Source organism: Phragmites australis, chromosome 6 (assembly GCF_958298935.1).
Source record: "Phragmites australis chromosome 6, lpPhrAust1.1, whole genome shotgun sequence".
NCBI lineage: Eukaryota > Viridiplantae > Streptophyta > Magnoliopsida > Poales > Poaceae > Phragmites > Phragmites australis.
The window spans coordinates 5,955,430-5,974,650 of record NC_084926.1 but is presented as its reverse complement, the minus strand read 5'-3'; the positions used below and the strand labels follow the sequence as shown (position 1 = coordinate 5,974,650).

The 19,221-nt window shown below is 46.3% G+C and overlaps 3 protein-coding genes and 1 pseudogene across 3 annotated transcripts; 3 read left to right on the top strand and 1 right to left on the bottom strand.

Annotated features, from left to right (window-relative positions):
* Positions 1 to 646, top strand: LOC133920388 (E3 ubiquitin-protein ligase ATL23-like). Its single transcript, XM_062365011.1, has one exon. It carries the CDS (start codon positions 74 to 76, stop codon positions 512 to 514), a length of 441 nt encoding a protein of 146 aa, XP_062220995.1. The 5' UTR covers positions 1 to 73; the 3' UTR covers positions 515 to 646.
* Positions 647 to 8,152: 7,506 nt separating this feature from the next.
* Positions 8,153 to 8,458, bottom strand: LOC133920814 (glycine-rich cell wall structural protein 1.0-like). Its single transcript, XM_062365382.1, has one exon. The coding sequence runs from the start codon at positions 8,456 to 8,458 to the stop codon at positions 8,153 to 8,155; it is 306 nt and encodes a 101-aa protein (XP_062221366.1).
* A 479-nt stretch (positions 8,459 to 8,937) lies between these two features.
* Positions 8,938 to 9,677, top strand: LOC133920387 (E3 ubiquitin-protein ligase EL5-like). The gene has a single exon (XM_062365009.1). It carries the CDS (start codon positions 9,046 to 9,048, stop codon positions 9,484 to 9,486), a length of 441 nt encoding a protein of 146 aa, XP_062220993.1. The 5' UTR covers positions 8,938 to 9,045; the 3' UTR covers positions 9,487 to 9,677.
* Positions 9,678 to 18,501: 8,824 nt separating this feature from the next.
* On the top strand, positions 18,502 to 19,221 carry LOC133920386 (E3 ubiquitin-protein ligase ATL23-like; annotated as a pseudogene).

Here is a 19,221-nt window from a genome sequence, read left to right as displayed (position 1 = left end):
TAAACTCTTCTGCCCTCTTGCTTGTCCGAGCAAGGCAAAGATAAGTAGCTAGGTGCCTCGCTGCGTTGCATGTATGGCGGGTTCGTCGACACTGTCCGTGCTGCTCCTTGTTGCCGGCGTCGTGGCGATGCTCGTGCTGCACATCCTCATCGTCGTCTGGGCGCTCCGGCGGGGCGTCATCCCCCGCGGCGCGTCGGCGCGGGACGAGGAGCGCGTGTCGGCGGCGGGGCTGTCGGCTGAGGAGCTGAGCGAGCTGCCGTGCCACGAGCGCAAGGCCGGCGCGGGCGGCGAGTGCGCGGTGTGCCTGGAGGCGTTCCAGGCGGGCGACCGGTGCCAGGTGCTGCCGAGGTGCGGGCACGGCTTCCATGCGCAGTGCGTGGACCCGTGGTTGCGCAAGAGCCGCGTGTGTCCCATCTGCCGCGCCGAGGTCGGCGGCGGCGCCCGCGGCAAGGCGGCCGGCGAGGTCGCCGCCCCGGAGATCGTTGTTGAAAGACAGGGAGATGCAGATCGGTAGCTAGTGAGCTCGGCTTAGACTTTGCTGTGGACTCGTTTGTGCAATTGTTCTTGTACATACGTACACAAAAATTTGCTTCTACAATGCTACAATTCAGTTCATCCTTTGTGATCGAGAAGCGGATTTAATTCATTTTATAGTGATTTTTGTGCATATAGTTTTTTTTATTATGTATATAATCTGACCAGATAAAGTGACGTATAACGATCATACAGATCATCAGAGTTGACTGTAGAAGTGGCCCTGCGCTTTGTTCCGATTTATTCATTAGTTGTTCAATTTGTAAGGTTGTGTTTGGATGGATGGCAAGATGTATGGATCATGAATTTTATGTTTTTAGTGATATGATTATCTAAGTTGTCTATTTAATTAGATGAATGAAATTATTCAATTTTGTGTTTGGTTAGAGGTACGAGAACGGATAGGATAAAAATAATTAACTAAATTATCTCTCTTAATTTTAAATAATATTAGTTAATTATATACTAATTAACATGTACTAACACTAATTAATACTAACCTTGTTATAGTAATTACTAATTAATAAAAAAAGTATGCTAATTATCACTAATTATACTCTAAATGACACACTGATAGTACACTAATAAACACACTAATATTTATCAATCATAATCTCATATTAATAAATACTAATTAACAATGTAACATGTTAATTATTACTAATTATTTTACTAATAATCATAAATAGACAAGATGGATGCCAAGTGGAATAAAAAATACTGACTCAATCTATTCAACATTTGTGATGAGTATTTCTCCAAACTAAATACCCATATTTATTCGTCCTTCAACCAAACACAGCATAACACTACACCTGAGACACTTTCGTTTACTTGACAGAGAGAACATTTTAGTAATCCAGACATCTTTAAAAAAAATCCACTGTGGAAGCCATGTAACATTTTTCACCTTATATAAAAAAACATTTTCACCTGTAAATGGCTTCCACCTGTATTTCTTTGTGCCCAATAAAACCCCTGTATTTTTTCCCACTGTAAATTTCGTTTGGGTACCTAAATTTCTTTCTTTTAACAGAAAAATACAGGCGGGCGTGGAGGGCACCTCGCGCTTGCCACTCGCCGCGCCAGGTCCGAAGCGGTATCTTGAAGAGCGATGACGCCGATGCCAGATCTAATGACAATGACGCTGCCTTGATTCCCCGGTATGTCGAATCTGAGGGCCGGGGCTCAATTCCACGAGGTGGCCTCGCCTCCGCGTCGGCCGTGTGGGCTCAGCTCCACGATAAGGTCTCGCTGCCGCGCCGGGCTCACGGGTTTGGCTCCCCGACGCGGTGTTGCATGAGATTGAAATAAATACACTCTAAAGTATTTAATTTATTATATTAAATTTTAATCCAATTTAAATTATACTGATATAAGTTAATAATTACTAATTATATGCTAACATCATTGTTAGCTGAGCGTATGTCTGTATCTCGTGAGCTTGGCTCTGGAGAAACGGTTAATTTCTATGTTTACACCTAGCCAGACTGATAATACCTTTTTGCATTGCGTGAGCTAAACCTAGAAGTACATGAATACAACCAAACAACTACACACAAACCAGACTAGACCATATACAAACGACCTAACACACCTTAATCCCCCGTCGCTCCCTCCCAAAATATATGGATTAGTGGAGATTCTCTTCTACCCAAACAAGCCCTTAGTGGGTGAAAAGGGGAAGATGGAGATCATTGCCTGCACAGATGTCTTAGTTTCAAAAATCTCCTGTTACTTGAAGCAGCGAGATGGTTCGGTTACTGTGAAAATGAAACAGGGATCGTTCGGATCGAGCGCAGAAAAGAAACCTAATTTTCATAACAAATCCGAAGTAAACGCTCCAGGTTATCACAAGGTTCACGCCCTGTTTCAGTGCAAGACGTTACTCGGTCGTTTGTCTCCTATGCTGCTAGTATATGACATTATAACGACACTGGGAAAAGTAGTCAGGCGCCAAGTTGTGTGCGCTTGCCTGTTCAGTTGTTTCTAAACCGATGCAGACTGATCACTGAACATGAGCTGGCAATTTCACTTGAGCCTAATCTACATTGTACGTGATGCCACGATAGAGAATATTCCAAGCTCTCCCAACCCCGACACCACGGCCGCCGCTGCAAGCCGACTGCAACATTGTCTTTTCCGATTGTAAACTACTAGTCGAGTCTTCTATTTCGACCAATCTCGTACATATATATATCTGCAGAGTTCTCGAGATTAAAGAATCTGATAGTGGCACGGATGCCCTGCCCGGTCGTCTGTACGTCGTGTTTGTGCTTTGTATTAGCACGCCACCTACCAAGGACAAAAGCTCCAACGAAGACTTCTGAATGATTGTAATGTTTGCTTGCTCGACAGAAAAAGTTTTCTATCCAATTTTCAATGTAGTTCTGCAAATAACATGGCAGATAGAGAACTGACTTGGTTTTATAATCGTAGTCCTAGTGGCATCACGGTTCATGGACGACTTCTACTTAATTTGCCGGTTGCAACGTCTGTAGCGTGTCCAGTACCACCCCAGAACACTCGAAAGTCAGAAGCAAGAAGTCTTCTCTTTTGTCTGTCCTATCTCCTGGAAAGCTCGTCAATTCCAGGTCACACAGCTCCCAAGTGCGCGTCAGCTCGTTGGTCGGTTGCATGGCGGGAACCAACTCCGTCGTCTTCCTCGTCGCCGGCCTCGCTCTGCTGTTCTGTCACGGCAGCTTCTACCTTGGCAAGACTGAACGGAGCCAAAGGAAGGAGAAGACATCAGAGATGGGAATGGGTCGGTGGGCCGCAAACGAGAGGCACGAGTCCGCAGGCCTAATACCCGTTACCCGCCGGCGGACTGGGCCCTCTAATAGAACAGCTGTCTCATGATTGACGTGAGAGGGCGAGAGATATATGCCTGAGCGAGAGGAAGAACAGAGGCAACATGTATGATAAACCCAGAACCCCCAACCTCAATACAGTTCCTCCGCCTTCCCAATCCCTGCTGTTCTTCTTTTTCTTCCCAATCCCTGTAGTTCTAGCTTGATCAACAAGCGAGTATGTGACATTTGGTATCATTGCCATCGATCTGGAGCCACCAGAATATCTCAAGAAACCACAGCACATCACGCTAGAGCAGCGGCAAACTATCGAGATGGGCACACAATTGGGACAGATCTCCAAAGCCTTGTTCGCTCTTCAGGAATCTAACAAAATGATACTAGAGTCGCTGACAGATTCTACTAGATACTACATAACCTCTTCTTTTACATTTAGAATCCTCCACCTAAACTCAATTCAGATCAAAACCTTTACTTTCAAATAATAAATTCTAAACTCTAAAAAGTATTTAGAAACCATTATGCTGACATGAACAATATTGTTGTAATATCCATAATGATTAACTAAAAATGATCCAATAAAATATCATCTCAATATCTCTTTAAATTATAATAGCATGAATGTAGAATGACCCAAATATAATAGCATCAATGATAACACAAAGAAGCAATAAAACATATTATCGGTGGAAGAAGAAAACATGAAATCGACAATCAGCTGCATAACATAAGGTGTAATCCACTAGCAAATAGCCGTCACTAACAAAACACCAGAGCTGCATTTCTCGACATAATCCTCCTTCAAAACTAATAGAAATACCATATAAATATAAAACAAAACAAAGCGGCATAGAAGATCACGTATATTTACATTACTCTTCCGGTGCATATAGAAATTTCAGCCGAAAAACAATAATCGCAAAACTCCTGGTAATCGAAACTGTGTGCGCGCAGCAAAAAATGGTTTGTTGCTTCACGTGGTCTCCTGGGAACTGACGGCTGCCAAAAAACAGTCGATCTGCTCTGCTGAATGGACCAGCTGCTGCCTCGGGAACCGATCCGGTCAGAGCTTGCACAGGTGATAGGCACAAAGAACTCGGTCTGCTGAGTTGCTCCGGTGGTGGTTTGGAATTGGACAGCAGACGCCGGTGGAAAAACGCGCGTGTATAAAGGCAGCGTCAGTGTGGGCCCGCACCGATCAGGATTTGATCTGATCCGATGTGCCGATCTTGACGGGTGATGCGCAAGATAGGCTCGGGAACGGGTGCAAAAACCGACGGACGGCAGGTGGTGAACACGAGGCGCGTGCGAGGCACGGTGCAGGTTCCAGGCAGCGGCCGCGGATCCTGAAGAGTCGCGGAGCAGATCACGGCGGCGGCGACCGAACAATCGCGACGTGGCGGTTACGCGCACAACGACGGAGACGACTAATTCCGGAGCGACGACGAACAGAACGGAAGCGATCAACTGTAGATCAGAAACAATATGCTATGATATCGCTTGTTAGAGAAAGTAGACACGAGAAGTACAGATTTACTAGGAAAATCCTTCAACGTACATGAAAAAACCATGTGAGATAATCATAACTATAATGGTAATATAATTAGTAGTTCTTGCATTTGCGAAATATATGTCTACTTTCTGATTTGGTTCATCTTCTATAACTAGTGAAATTTAACTCTTTTTATAATGGTCTAAAAGTTTTGATTATTTATGTAACCGGTCTAAACACAGTGATAGTTTATAATTGTACAGTTTATCAGACTGGAAGTAGTATAGCCACGTGTTTAGTTCCGATTCACTTTTGTTTACCAGGCAGAGAGGTATATCATTTTACGGTGTTTGGTTTGATAAGTAAATTCAACAATAATGGAATGATCCATTCTATATTTTTTTGGTGGGATGACTTTATTCCTCAATTTGACAGTGCACATGTGCTAGTGAGGAATAAATTGATGATGGATCGATTAAACCATCTAATTTCTCAAACCAAATAAGAAAATTAGATTCCGAGCTTGCATCAGATGATGCGTTGCCAACCCATTTCTCTAACCAAAACAAGCCATTAGTAGCCAAGACATTTTACTGCGTTAGAACCTAGAAAGAGGAAGATACAGATCACTGTCGGCACAGATGTCAGAATTTCAGACACCTCTCTTGAGCTCAGGCAGCAAGATGGCTCGCATGAACGAAAAACAAACCTGATTTTCAAAAGGAATTTTAAGTAAATGTCCACCATTTCACAAGGTCCGCACCCTGTTTTAGCGCAAGACATTATTCCTAACTCATACGCTGCTCTGTGGCGACACTGGGAAGTCCTTGTCAGAGACATCAAATTGACGTATGGCAATATCACGTGTGACATTCCTCCTATCCGGACATTCCAAATTTGAATAGTTGGCTATAATATAGATTACAAGGCCTTCACAACCGCCAAACTAAATTGAGCACACTTATTTCTTATAAACTCCACACTTTTTTATGGTGCCTAAGGAAAAACTTCTTTTTAGTGGCAAATCAGTCAGCCGATCATTTCGATGCTGCTCTCATGCCACCAATCCTCTCACCAGATCATCTTGACGCCACGCTCACGTCACTGAGGATCATCTCGTAGCCTCACAATGCTCACGCTTACTACGAAGAAAATCATATTGAAAACTATTGGCTTGTCCTGTTCTAATGGAGGATGAGAATACTAGAAATTCACTTCCCAACAAACTCCTGTGCCGATCACTGCTTCTAGTAGGTAAGCAAAGTGCAAAATAATTTTAGTCAGATTAATATATGATTATATAGTCCATGATTCAGATTTGAATGGCCGGAAGGAATGTTGCTTAACAATGTCAGAGGATAGGAGTCAGTTGACTGTTGACTGCGCTTGTTGAGTTGTTCGAAATCGGATGCAGACACAACCTAAGCTAGCAAAATCTGACTTTATCGGAATCTGCACTGTACACGCTGGGGCATATTCCAACGCGAAGTCCAAACTCCCGACGCTGCAAGCCTGAACTTGTTTACGGTTAACCGTGCATGTCGGCACAACATTATCTTATCTCTTTGTTGATAATCAATTATTCTATTTTGATCGGTCTCTTACGCCTGCAGAATTCTCGAGATTAAAGAATCCGGCAGTGGTACGGATGATCGTCCGTACATCATGTCGTGCCCTCACATCCCATGATCAGTGGGATATATATATACACACACGATGAGACTATTCTGCGTCTATATATGCGCAGTTGCTATTCGCACTGTACATATCCTCCAGTTACAATCCAAAACACTGTGAGTTACAACTTGTTATTCGCACTGTGCATATCTCCCAATTATAAGTCGAAACACTATGAGTTACAATTTATTAGGTAGATCAGTTACAACTTCACGTTCAAAAATACATAATTGTAACACGAGAAGTTAACACTGTGAATTATAACTTATTATTCGTATTGCGTATATCCCCAGTTACAACTCAAAATACTGTGAGTTACAACTTGTTAGGTAGACCAGTTACAACTTCACATTCATAAATACATAATTACACGAGAAGCTAATACTGTGAGTTACAACTTGTTATTCGCACTGCGCACATCACCAGTTACAACCCGAAATACTGTGAGTTACAACTTATAGGGTGTACATAGACATAAACTACAGTAACATACATGCAGAATATACATACAATATATATATATATATGGCGAGATATTTTACTCCTATTCATAGAATAGTCCTGTGTTGCACGCTCATCAGTCATGCACGTCTTGGTAGAGCCATCCTCCCTCCTCACGTACACCCCTGATCTAGCCACCCTCCCTCACGTGCGTTGCCCACGAGGCGGCCTTCCTCCTGTACGCCCCCGATCGCTTTAACACGCGTCCAACTAAGTCCTCCTTGAATTAGCTCTGCACATCATCGCCACTGACCCAAAAGAGGTCGACGGTGTCACCATATAAAATCCCACTATTTAAGATATGTTTTAAATAGTCAAGCTAACGACTTGTAATCTCGCTATGTATGTACTTATAACCACTATATATCTGTAGTTACAACTAATCACTTCTAAAAGGTGGAAACCCGCTCTATACTTGTAGTTGCAAACACCATATGTTTATAGTTGTAACTCTTTTATGCAAGAAGTCGCAATTGGTTGTAAATCGCTGCATATAATTGTAACCACTATGTCTGTAGTTGCAACTAAAATTTGCAATCACTCTATATTAAATGTTGTAATTCATCTATACACTTAGTTACAACTACTTACAATCACTACTCAAAGGTAGGGACGCGCTTTGTGACGGTAGTTGTAACATATAGTTGCAATCAACCTATGCTCGTACTTGTAACTAATCTATGCAAGAAATTACAATTGGTTGCAAATCGTTGCTCGTTCTCTAGTGGGACTACAGGGTCGGTGAGTGCAAGCACACTCGGGTCGCAGGTGGTGCACGATCAGTCTGTGCGGCTGATGCGCGCGTCAGCGCCTGGTTAGCTGCTCGATTGGGCGCGCGCTAGATCCATGTGTATTTTGCAAGTACGCTACACGTACCGTACCTCAGAATATATATATATATATATATATATATATATATATATATATATATATATATATATATATATATATAACACTATTTATCTGTTAACAGATTTATTGGATTTTTTTTTTCAAATTGTGAACCATTAAATATAGATCTAATGTCCCAAATTAATCTCACCTTTATATGTAAGATTCTTAACCCTAATCCCCACTTATTCAACCCCACCCCGCCTGCCTGACTCCTGCCACTGCCGCTCCTTGCGTTGCACCAGCCTCACGCTCCGCCGGCCTTCGTCTCGACGACGCCATCCCTGACGCCGGTATGACCGGCCCTCCTTTGCTGCCCTTCTCCCTCCTCCGCCCCAGCGCCCTCTCCCTGCGCTCCTCCGTCGCCACCGCCTCCCCGCCATGTTCCGACGACGCCACCGCCGCTGAACCCGCCGCCCTCGACTGCCGTCACCACTAACCGCTTCAACCTCGACGCCCCCGCCACCATCGTTGATCCAACCGACGGTCCTCCGCCACCCGCGATAGGCGGCGTCCCCACCGCCTCGTCGTCCTGCCCACCACCCGCCGCCATCGTCGAGCCGGCGGCCTCCCCGGAGCTCCCTCTACATCAGGCAGCTCTCAAAATCCCGTAAACTCGAAACCCTAACCTCACCGCCACCAAAGAAGAAGACATCACCGGAGGAGCTTGCCGAAGGAGATGGTTGCACGAATCTACAAATTCATTCTACGGTACGAAATTCGACATATTTCTTCCCTCTTTTTCTGTCGACAAATAACTAGCAATATATATATATATATATATATATATATATATATATATATATATATATATATATATATATATAGACACACACAAGATTAGCCGAATGCATATCCCGATACGCCACCAACCAAAGAAAAGTTTTCTAATCGTTTTTTCCTTTGTCCTTCAGCAAAGAACATGCTAGATAGAGAAGTGAATGGGTTTTATAATCCAAGTGGCATCACGGTTCATGGACGGCTTCTACTTAACTGCCGGTTGCAACGCCGGCCTGTAGCGTGTCCAGTACCACACTTGAACACTCGAAAGTCAGAAGCAAGAAGTCCTCTCTTTTGTCTGTCCTATCTCCTGGACCGCTCGTCTTCCAGGTCGCTGCGTCAGCTCGTTGGTTCGATTGCATGGCGGGAACTCACTCCATCATCTTTCTCGTCACCGGCCTCGCGATGGTGTTCGTCGTCCACGTTCTCGTGGTCATCTGGGCGCTAAAGTGGGGATTTCGCGCGCGCACCTCCCGCGTCGGGGAGAACGCGGTGGAAGGCGGCGGTGGGGCCGGTCTGTCCGCCGAGGAGGTGGGCGATCTACCGTGCCACGAGTTCAAGGAGGGAGCCAGCGCCGGCGCCGGCGAGTGCGCGGTGTGCCTGGAGGTGTTCCAAGCGGGCGAGCGGCGCAGGGTGCTGCCGAGGTGCGGGCACGGCTTCCACGCCGAGTGCGTGGATTCGTGGCTGCGCAAGAACCGCCGGTGCCCCATCTGCCGCGCCGAGGTGGTGGCCGGGCACGGCAAGAACGCCAGCGCGGTGACGGAGGCCGCCACTTTGGAGATCGTTACCGTGGAAAGATAGGCAGCGTTTGCCATGTCACGAGTTGCAGCTGGCGTTTAGAGCTGCATGTTTGGTGTTGGGTTTGCCTTCCCTAATGCTTGCTGCTTTTGCATGCATGCTGTACAGTTGTAACGATGTAAACAGTGGACGCGTCTACATCCATTTGGGCATGTTTGGATGTTACAGTATATAGAAACCACAGTTTTTAAAAATTACTGTTTTTTAAACACGTGTGATGAAATACCATAGTTTGTACCGTCTACCAAAAATTTGTGAAATCCCCCGCGTCTATCCAAGAAGGGGTGACTCAGGTGGCCACCGCACCTGCTGCGTCACTAGCCCTCCCCTCGGCGTCCCCGCCTCGCCATTGCCTGAGTGCGCCGTCAAAAGTCCGTGCGGCCGTAAGGACGGCAACAGGGCTGTTTTCTGCCAGCGCTGTTGTCCTCTCCCTCGTCGTCTTGAGGAACGGCGGTCGTGGCGTCCATGGCGGCCGGATCCGGCCTCGACGCGCCTGGTTCTAGACCGGTTTCATCCGGAACTGGCCGGACATGTCCATGGCGGCGGGGCCTATGAAGCTAGAGCATGGTGGCGGGTCGGTGAGAGGAAGCGATTGCTGGCTGCTCGGTGGGCAGCCAGTTCGAGGTATCGACCGGTGGGTTAGGCGGATCCAAGCGGGGTCATCCGGATCCGATCAGGTTCGGTGCCGCAGCTGTCGACCGGCGGAGGCCGGGGGTAGCTGCAGTGCCCCGGTGGGCAGATCTGCATAGGGAGGGTAGGATTGGAGCGGCGACAGTTGTGCGGTTAGCAGCAGCCGTGTGGGACGATGGTGCATGTGTGTGGGCTGCAAGCGGCTCACAGGAGGTGGCCACATGTGTTGGACAACACCGGAGGAGGCTACAGCGTGCGGCAACCAATCGACGCAGAGGTGCAGACGACATGGCGACGGCGTGTGTACGCGTAGTGGCAAGACGGTGGACGGAGGCTCAGTGGTGGTGAGAAGGTCATCGATGGTGCTAGATCTGCTCGAGGGGGGGGGGCACTTTTGGTACGACGACGACTGGTTTCGGTTCTGGGCGGTGTGGCCTTTGTTCCCGGATCGGTGACAATCGACATCCTGCGCTTGGTGGCCATGGGCGAGGCCCTGGCTCAGCAGGGCAGACGGCGGTGGTGACCGGTGGTAGCAGTGATGTTGGCTCACATCGGCTCTAGGATTGGACCTGTTGAGGTCGCGTGCTTGGTGGGTCTGCGCTAGGCCGATCATGGATGATGGGGCGGCGATCAGAGGCAACTGCATGCGTGTCGCCATGGCGGCTTGCAGCGGATTATGGTGGCTAGCCCCGCCTAGCAGTGGCTAGTATGGTAGGGGACAGCGTCGATGACAACACAAACAGCAACGATGACGTGTCGGCAAGAAGGCTTGCACGGACTATGGCGGCTAGCCCTTCCTGGCAGTGGCTAGTTCGGTGCGGGACATAGTCGCAAGACAGCGCAAGCAGCCGTGATGGTGCGTCAGCATGTCAGCTATGTTTTGGCTCGAAGGTGGCCGGAGTGGATGCTACGGCGGTTGGTCCTGCAGGGCGGTAGTCGCTTTGGCGCAGCAACTAGGAGGTCGGATCCACTCGGAGGTAGCAGCCAAGATGAGGGTGCGGGCGTCGGTGGTTACGAATAACGATCGACGAGGGCGTGCGCACGATGGTTGATGGGCATGGCTTCTGTTTGGCAGAGCAGTAGGCGACGGCAAGGCGAGGATGTCGCTATGGGTGACCACGAGAAATGGCACGGCAGTCGTGGTGGGTCGCGGAGGCCAGCAGAGGTGCGATGTCGCTTTGGCTTGCGCAGCATGGCGGCGGGTGGGCCCACATTGCAGTGGCCGCTTCGATGCAAGGCGGCCTTCGCTCAGTGGCTTGAAGCAACCGGCTTGATGCGTTCGGTGTACTCGACGAGAACATAGACAGTGTTGTGACGGCCATAGGCAGCCGCACGCGTGTTGACATGGCGGCTTGCAGCGGACTACGATGTCTAGCCTTGCCTGGTAGCGGCTAGTATGGTGCAGGACAGCGTGGATGACGGTGCAAGCGACAACAATGGCACATCGGCAAGAAGGCTTGCAACGGATTATGACGGCTAGCTTTGCATGGCAGTGGCTAATTCGGTGCGGGACAGCTCACAAGACGGGGCAAGCAACAACGATGGTGTGTTAGCTTACCGGCTATGTGTTGGCACAGCGGCGGCGGAGCCCGCTCGACGGCGGTCGGTTTGGGGTTATGAGCTTACGATGGCTGACCCTTGTCGACAGCGGCGAGTTCGATGCGACACGGCTCCCACTCAGGTGTCAATGGCGACGGAGGTGGGAAGGCCAATGATGTGACTGGCCTCTTTCCATTGGACCTGGTGGGGCACAGTGTCGCGACGGTCGGTCGTTCATGCATAACGGTGGCCGATTTGGGAGAAAGGCGTCTATGCCCGGTGATGTGGCGGGAGAAGTCACGGTGGTTCGTTATAGTTGTCGGCGTGTGTTGTGGTCATTTTGTCTATACGACCGAGTATAGTTGCTACAGTTGTCTATTTTTTTTAGTTGTTGCTTTTTGTTGTTGTTTTTCTTTTTCCTGATTATAGCCTCTCAGAACTATACTCTTTTTTTTTCCTGCTATATCAATAGAAACGGTACTGTTTGGTGCGTTTGTTTAAAAAAAACCATAGTTTGTTAATACAATAGTATTTTACGGTTTTAGGAAAACCATGAAGTGTTTGACATCTTCGGTGTTAAGTAGAGTATTTTGTTTCAAGGAAATAGCTATTAGGCTAACTTGTCATTATAATGAAAAATGAAACAAGCTATGCACATACATACGTGGAACAATTCTACAATGGTATGTCTATTTTATTAGCTTTTTAATGTCACAGTTGTCACAGTACATAACTGATGTATATCCATTTACGTGTAAATAAACAAATTTTGTATGGATCAGATCATGCTCAACTTTATTAACTCATAGGGTAACACGGTGACACGTGAAGTATGAATCTACTGGTACATGTGTATGCACTGGGTAACGTATGAGCAAAAGTTTCTTAGCCGAAGTATAACACGAAGCTGTATACAAGTGTGTGAGCTAAAGCTCAGTTTCAAGAAAAAGATATCAGGAGTGGACTTTTAAATACTTCAAAATACCATGGTATTAGGCATAGGTTTTTAAAACCATAGTTTTTATTGTATTTAAACACCTCAATGTTTTCCATACCATAGTATTTTTAAGAAACCATGGTATTGTAAAAACTTCAAAAATATTTTGTATCCAAACAGGCCCAATTTGTAACACTGAGCACATTTTGTTGGTTCAGTTGGAAATCGGACTATAAATTTTCGAATCGAAAGTGTTATGTGGTAGATATTTATTTTCTTCGGTGTATTTTGGAACAAATTTTATTAGTTATTTTGATTTTCTATAGGTTACTTGCATAGTACTCCATATTAGTACCATGAATCCTGCATGTCAACATGGATATGAATAATGCTGTTGCTGCAATTTAGTTAGCCCCAAATTTTGGTTTGGGCCCAAACAAACCTTGTCAAAATTTGGCTATCCCTATGAATTTAACTCCCATTTGGGTGATCAGATCACAATTTGCCAAGGATTTTGAATGCACACGCCTCTTTACTCACCTCTTATATACTACTTCCGTTCTTTTTTACTTGTCATTTAGAATACTGACACAATATCCAATACACGTGTTTTGACATTACTTTAAATAATTATTTCTTAGTGAACTTTATTAAACATACAATCATATGAAAGTATTTTTCATATCGAATCCACTTATATCATGTGCATGTGTTAAATTATAGTAATCTTATGTATATTAATGGTTAAAGTTTTTAAAATTTAACTACATTTATTCTGAAACGTGCGACATCAATTTGAGTATGGGTGTTGTATTCTCTTGCCAAACTTTAACCGAATGCTGCGAACTAAGAAGTCTTCTCTTTCTTTTGGGAAAAAAAAGGAACCGCAGGAGCTTTTGCCGTTGCAATATAAGAAGTCACCTCTTTTGTCCTAACCTAACGTACGCTTCAAGTGCTACCTCGTGAGTCCGTTGAGAGCTCCAAAGAGTAGTGCAACTGCATGACTTATTTCCACTACCAATGGCTACCTCGGTGGATGCATGGAAGAGAAGGGCCGAGGCATCACATGTGACTTTCTGTGCCCACCCATGGCTTTGAGTCATTAGCCCATTCGTGCCACAACCACCGTAGCCTAAGGGACTTCTAAATTTCTCCAAGTCCGTTATCCCAAGCCCGTCCAACTTTTTGGATGACAGACTCGCTTCCAATTGACGAGAGGCCTCCTCTTTCCGTTTCCAAATAAAGGATCATCGAACCTTGTCGATTTTTTTTTTTCATCGCCCAAATCGCTAGTGGGAAGATGGTGAGTTGGTAAGTGGGGATGGACGAAAGGACTTTCAAAAGCATATCGCGTGAACTTTCAAAAACATATAACAAATATGTGGTAACTTTTAACGGGCATGAGCATCTTCGAGCTTGGGTATGCGCACGCAAGGTCCAAAACTAGCTTCCTCCCTATGGCTCAAAGCAGCTCGGCCTGGCAAAAGAATGGACACGAAGACAACATGCATTCGGTGGCAGATTGGTGCTCGACAGTTGAAACGCAACTATTCTACATTCCACTGTCGCATTCTAAACTTTGGTGTCTGCTTTGATGTAGCTTCTAGAAAGATCAGATCATCGACGAGAATCCACTCAGCTGCATCAAGCGGAGTCACGGAGTCAACTAAGGGTGGCAACGGATCAGATCAGGATCGGATGGAGCAAGAAAGTATCTCAAAATTTGAAATCTGATATGGCCTCGAAATGGTTAGTGGGTGTAAAATAAGTCTTGGCCCTGGTTTCAACGGGGAACTGAGACCTGGGAGCGGCTAGATTTAGATCTAGATTTGCCTCGATGGCAGTGGTGGCTCATCTTCTGGCGCGACGCAGCACAATAAGACGATGCGGCGATGACACAGCACATGAGCTACTGCTACCCGTGGACATGCGGTTTTGAGTAGTATTGTCCAAATGGACATGTCAGGTTGGTCCAGCTACGACACGACATGACAGACCCAATGAGTTTAACGGGTCGTACCGTGTCGGCCCGTGCGCCACACCCTCAGCCCGTGGCTTGGCCTGTGAAGCATAGTGCCGTGCTAGGGGTAGGATCAATTAGGCCGACTAGAGTGCAGTGAATAGACAGTTTTAAAAACTATCTATCAATTTAACCGATAAAGATGTAAAATTAAAATGATCGGTTACAACATATATAAAACCTCCAAACTCTATATCTCAATAAAGTGACCAAATCTATGTCTATATCAAGGTTTGCAACCTAGAGTGATATGTAAGCAATTATGATTCTAGGAATATAAATTGCACAAGCTAAATTATATGAAAGTAAATATCACAACATAGAAGTAAATAGCACGAGACATGACACCCGAAGTTTATCCCGTGGTATCGGTGATCACCTCTAATCCACGTTGAGGTGGGTTCAAGCCTTTAATCGCTCCTTTATCAAGTATGCAATTCTCACCACGAAAAGAGGCTCTCCACGAGCAACTTGATCTTGAGCTGATTAATCTAATGAACCACTCACTACCTCGATTCCATTATAGTTGCACTTACTCACTACCTCGATTCCATTATAGTTGCACTTACCTCTTCGGTAAAGCATGCACAAAGCCTCTCACAATCATTACTGTGGCTCCTCTACAAGCTTATTTGAAGGGCTCAATGGCGCAACCACCTTCAAGCCGTCTAGGAGGCGGCAACCTCCAAGAGTGACAAGTCAAGACGAACTCGATTTTCACCAAGTACCTAAAGCTCAATCACTAATGCAAATGCACTTGATTCTTGCCTCATAACCCTCTCTATGCGCAACACTTGCACAAATATGTGGGGAGACCTTTTTTTAGCTCAACTGTGCTCAATGGGGGCAGCAGCTCTTGCTCAAACCACTAGACATGGGGTATTTATGGGCCACAACCCAAAATGTAACTGTTACTCAAAGTCTGACTTTTCTGCGCATCTGGCGGTCAGACCTCTACTGGACAAACGGCTTTAAAACTAGTTGTTATTGATTTTTTAGGCCTCTAGCGGCCAGACCGACCCTCTTGGCGGTCAGACCATGAGCCTCGAATAGAGGTCGGAAACACTCTGTTCTCTGGCGGTCAAACTGACAACATCTGACAGTCAGACCACCACCTATTCTAAAGAGATGAAAGTTCTATGCAAGTTTCAGGAGTCTGACTACCCACCTTGGCGGTCAGACCGTCACCATGGCCGTTAGACCGGAGTTCCTAGCGATCACACCACCACTCCCTGACTAGCACAACTAACATTCAGAGAAACCACGATAACTTTCTAACCCGATGTACGATTTAGGTGATTTTGGACTCTACGGAAAGCTTATTCAGAGGGCTACACATCCCAACTGATTTCTTGATCTCAAACACATTGGATCAAACCTAAAGCATAGTCCAAAGATCCACCATAATGAAAACTACATGAAACTTAAACTTTTACAAAATAAATTTGCAACCTAAAGGTTTCATGCGACCAAGGATTAACGCATTCACAAGGTTAACTTGCAAACAACCTTTGCAAACTCTAGCATCCTACCAAAAAGAGTATACACATGCAAGATTGAGCTTATCCACATATAGTAAAACTCAAGCAATCGTCAAGACCCCTCTTAATAGTACAGTATTTATCCTAGCAATTCGGTCATTTCTCTTCTCTAATCACCATTGACCAGCAAAATAAAATGTCCTACATTTTATACCTTTGCCTTGAGCTAGCCATGCCGCTAGATTTGATGAACACATCATCCAAGTCTCGATGCTTCTTTTAAGCTTGTCATCAACTCTTCACTTAAGTTTGATGATGATGTTCATCCTCGCTTCCCATCCCGATCCTCTCTTGATCAAGCTCGATGAGGTTCAATTGATTGCTTCCATACACCAAGTATGGAAGATTTGTCTTTTCACATCATCTTCATCCGGTTCGCCACCAAGGCATGAACCACAAGTATCAAGCACACAAGTTATTCATTAAGCTTGTCTCGATCTTACTCTTCCAACTCAGCACATTGAATATCTCAATTCAATATATTACCTTCATATGAAACTTAACCCCAACTTACTCTCAAGCAAATAGCACATGGTTTAGTCCATAAAACTCAATTGATAATTTTATATCTTTAGTTACTTGATCTCCATAAGTAACTTTGATCTTTATACTTATTTTCAATATTCTTAAGACCATCCTCAAACTCTAAGGTTTCTTTATCTCTAGCTTCTTCTTCTTCTTCACATGAGCATCACTTAGAGCTCAATGACCTTGATGCATATCTTTTGATCTCATGGCATTCCTCAACGAATTCATACTTTATCACTTATACATCTTCTATGGAATATCCTACGAACAATTCTCAACATAATTTTAGTCTATACGTATTATCACAACTTACCTGAGCATTACCTAAACCTCATTCATCTTGATGCATTTCTCTTGATCACATGACATTCCTCAATGAATTTATGATTAATCCTCCGTGCATCACCTATGAAAATAACCTACAAACAATTCTCAACATAATTTTTAGTCTATTAGTATTATCTTTAATTATCAAAAACACACTTAGAGACTAGATGCACCTTCATCAGGCCGGCATGGGCCCCAGAACGGTTCTGGCACTCTGGCACGGCAGGCCGCGCCGCGCGGGGTGGCTAGGCGGCAGGGCAGGGCGGGGAACGATCGGTGGCAGGGTGGCCTAGCGGCAGTGCGGGCGGCCGGGGCGAGGCGAGCCGTGCCCATCTAAGTCGAGCCATGCCGCATGCTTGGCCCAGGCACGACCCGTCACCTCGTGTCATGCCGGACCAACCTATCTCAACTCAAATTGTGTTGTACTTGTGTCGTGCCTACAATGGCATGCCTCGAGATAGCCTAATAGGCATGGCCCATTTAGACAGTACTAGTCCTGAGCGAACTCAGCGGAGAGCCAAAGACAGTCATGCAGCACTACTCAACACTAACATGGGCTAAAGGCCTAAGGGCGCTGCATGGTAATAGGCTGAGGAAATGAGTAATGGGTCTCAGATTTTGGAGCCTGTGGGGCACCCGCAGGTGTTAATTGTAATCCTAACCTGACTCGGGTCAAGCCTCTAACTCGATGGCCCCATTGGGCCGTTTTCTTGCTAAAACCCGCCACCTATTGGGTCTAAAACCCGTGGGATCCGACTCAACACTGCCACCCCTAGAGGGACATGTCCTTTGTTTATCATCTTTATAAGCACATGACTCTTTAGGGCTATGATGATATCATTGATCATATCTCTTTTTTTTTTTTAGTTGAACACGGATAGAACCGGATATAAATACAAATATGAATAATCTCGATTAAAAATACATATCGATATGAATAGAATACTTTGGTGTCTTCTTTGACGTTGTTTCCAGGAAGATCAATCGACGAGAATCCGCTCAGCTGCGTCGAGCGGAGCCGTGGAGGGACCTGCCCTTCATGCGTGGCCGTGTCGGCGGCAGCTCGCGCAGATGGGCGTGAGCATGGCCTCAGCACCGGCGTCAGAGTGGTGGCGGTTAACCCTGCGGGCCATACCATCATGGCATTATCTCATCAAATTGTTAAGTGACCAAGCTTTCACTTTCGAATTTCGATTGATCCCTTGCGCGTGCAGATTTCTCAGGATTAAAAAGAATCTTTGCAATGGCACAGGCGTCAGTCCCTACATCATGTACTCCTAGCATTTTTTTTTTGCAGGCAAATACTTCTGGCAATTTGAGTGCTCCAAGGATGTGTATTTTCTATATTGCATGATTTGTCAAATATACAAACTCAGACTATACCTAGCAATTTAAGGTCAAAAACTCGCTTGAAGACTTTTCATCAAGTGTGATGTACGGCTCTTGACAATCATGGCCAGGAAATGTTTTCTATTCATTCCCTTGTCCATTGGCAAAGAAGTACATGGCAGATAGAGAAACGAATTGGTTTCTAAATCCTAGCTCTAGCGTCATCAGTTCCAACTTCCGAGCGTGTGTCTGCAGGCTCGGCCGTCGGTCGATTGCATGGAGGGATTAACGCACCGCGTCGTGTTCCTCGCCACCGGCCTCGCGCTGGTGGTCGTCCTCCATGTTCTTGTGGTCATCTGGGCGCTCTTCCGCGCGCGCCCCTCCCGACGCGTCGCGGTCCACGCGGAGGAAGAAGGCGGCGCGCGCGGTGGCGGCGGGATCGGCCTTTCGGCTGAGGAGGTCGGCAAGCTGCCGTGCCACGAGTTCAGGGAGGGAGCCGGCGGCAGCGAGTGCGCGGTGTGCATAGAGGAGTTCCGCGCGGGCGACCGCTGCAGGGTGCTGCCGAGGTGCGGGCACGGCTTCCACGCGGAGTGCGTGGACTAGTGGCTGCGAAAGAGCCCCCGGTGCCCCATCTGCCGCGCTGAGGTGGCCGCGGAGCTCAAGGACGCCGGCGCGGTGGCTTGGGCCGCCGACGCCGTGGAGGTCGTTCCTGAAAGACACTAGCAGCGTGTAGGCCGGGGTGCATGTTTAGTGTCCGGTTTGCCTTCTTCCCTGTACATTTCCTGTCATTTTGCATGCACGCACAGATTTAAACAGCGAGCACATTTTTCCAGCTGATTAATAAACGTGAACGCATTTTGTTCCCATTTATCCTCAAAATACAAAAA

Bases quoted from the DNA above. Each gene is read 5' to 3' on its own strand.
- LOC133920388 (XM_062365011.1), top strand. From the start codon at position 74: ATGGCGGGTTCGTCGACACTGTCCGTGCTGCTCCTTGTTGCCGGCGTC.
- LOC133920814 (XM_062365382.1), bottom strand. From the start codon at position 8,458: ATGGCGGCGGGTGGTGGGCAGGACGACGAGGCGGTGGGGACGCCGCCT.
- LOC133920387 (XM_062365009.1), top strand. From the start codon at position 9,046: ATGGCGGGAACTCACTCCATCATCTTTCTCGTCACCGGCCTCGCGATG.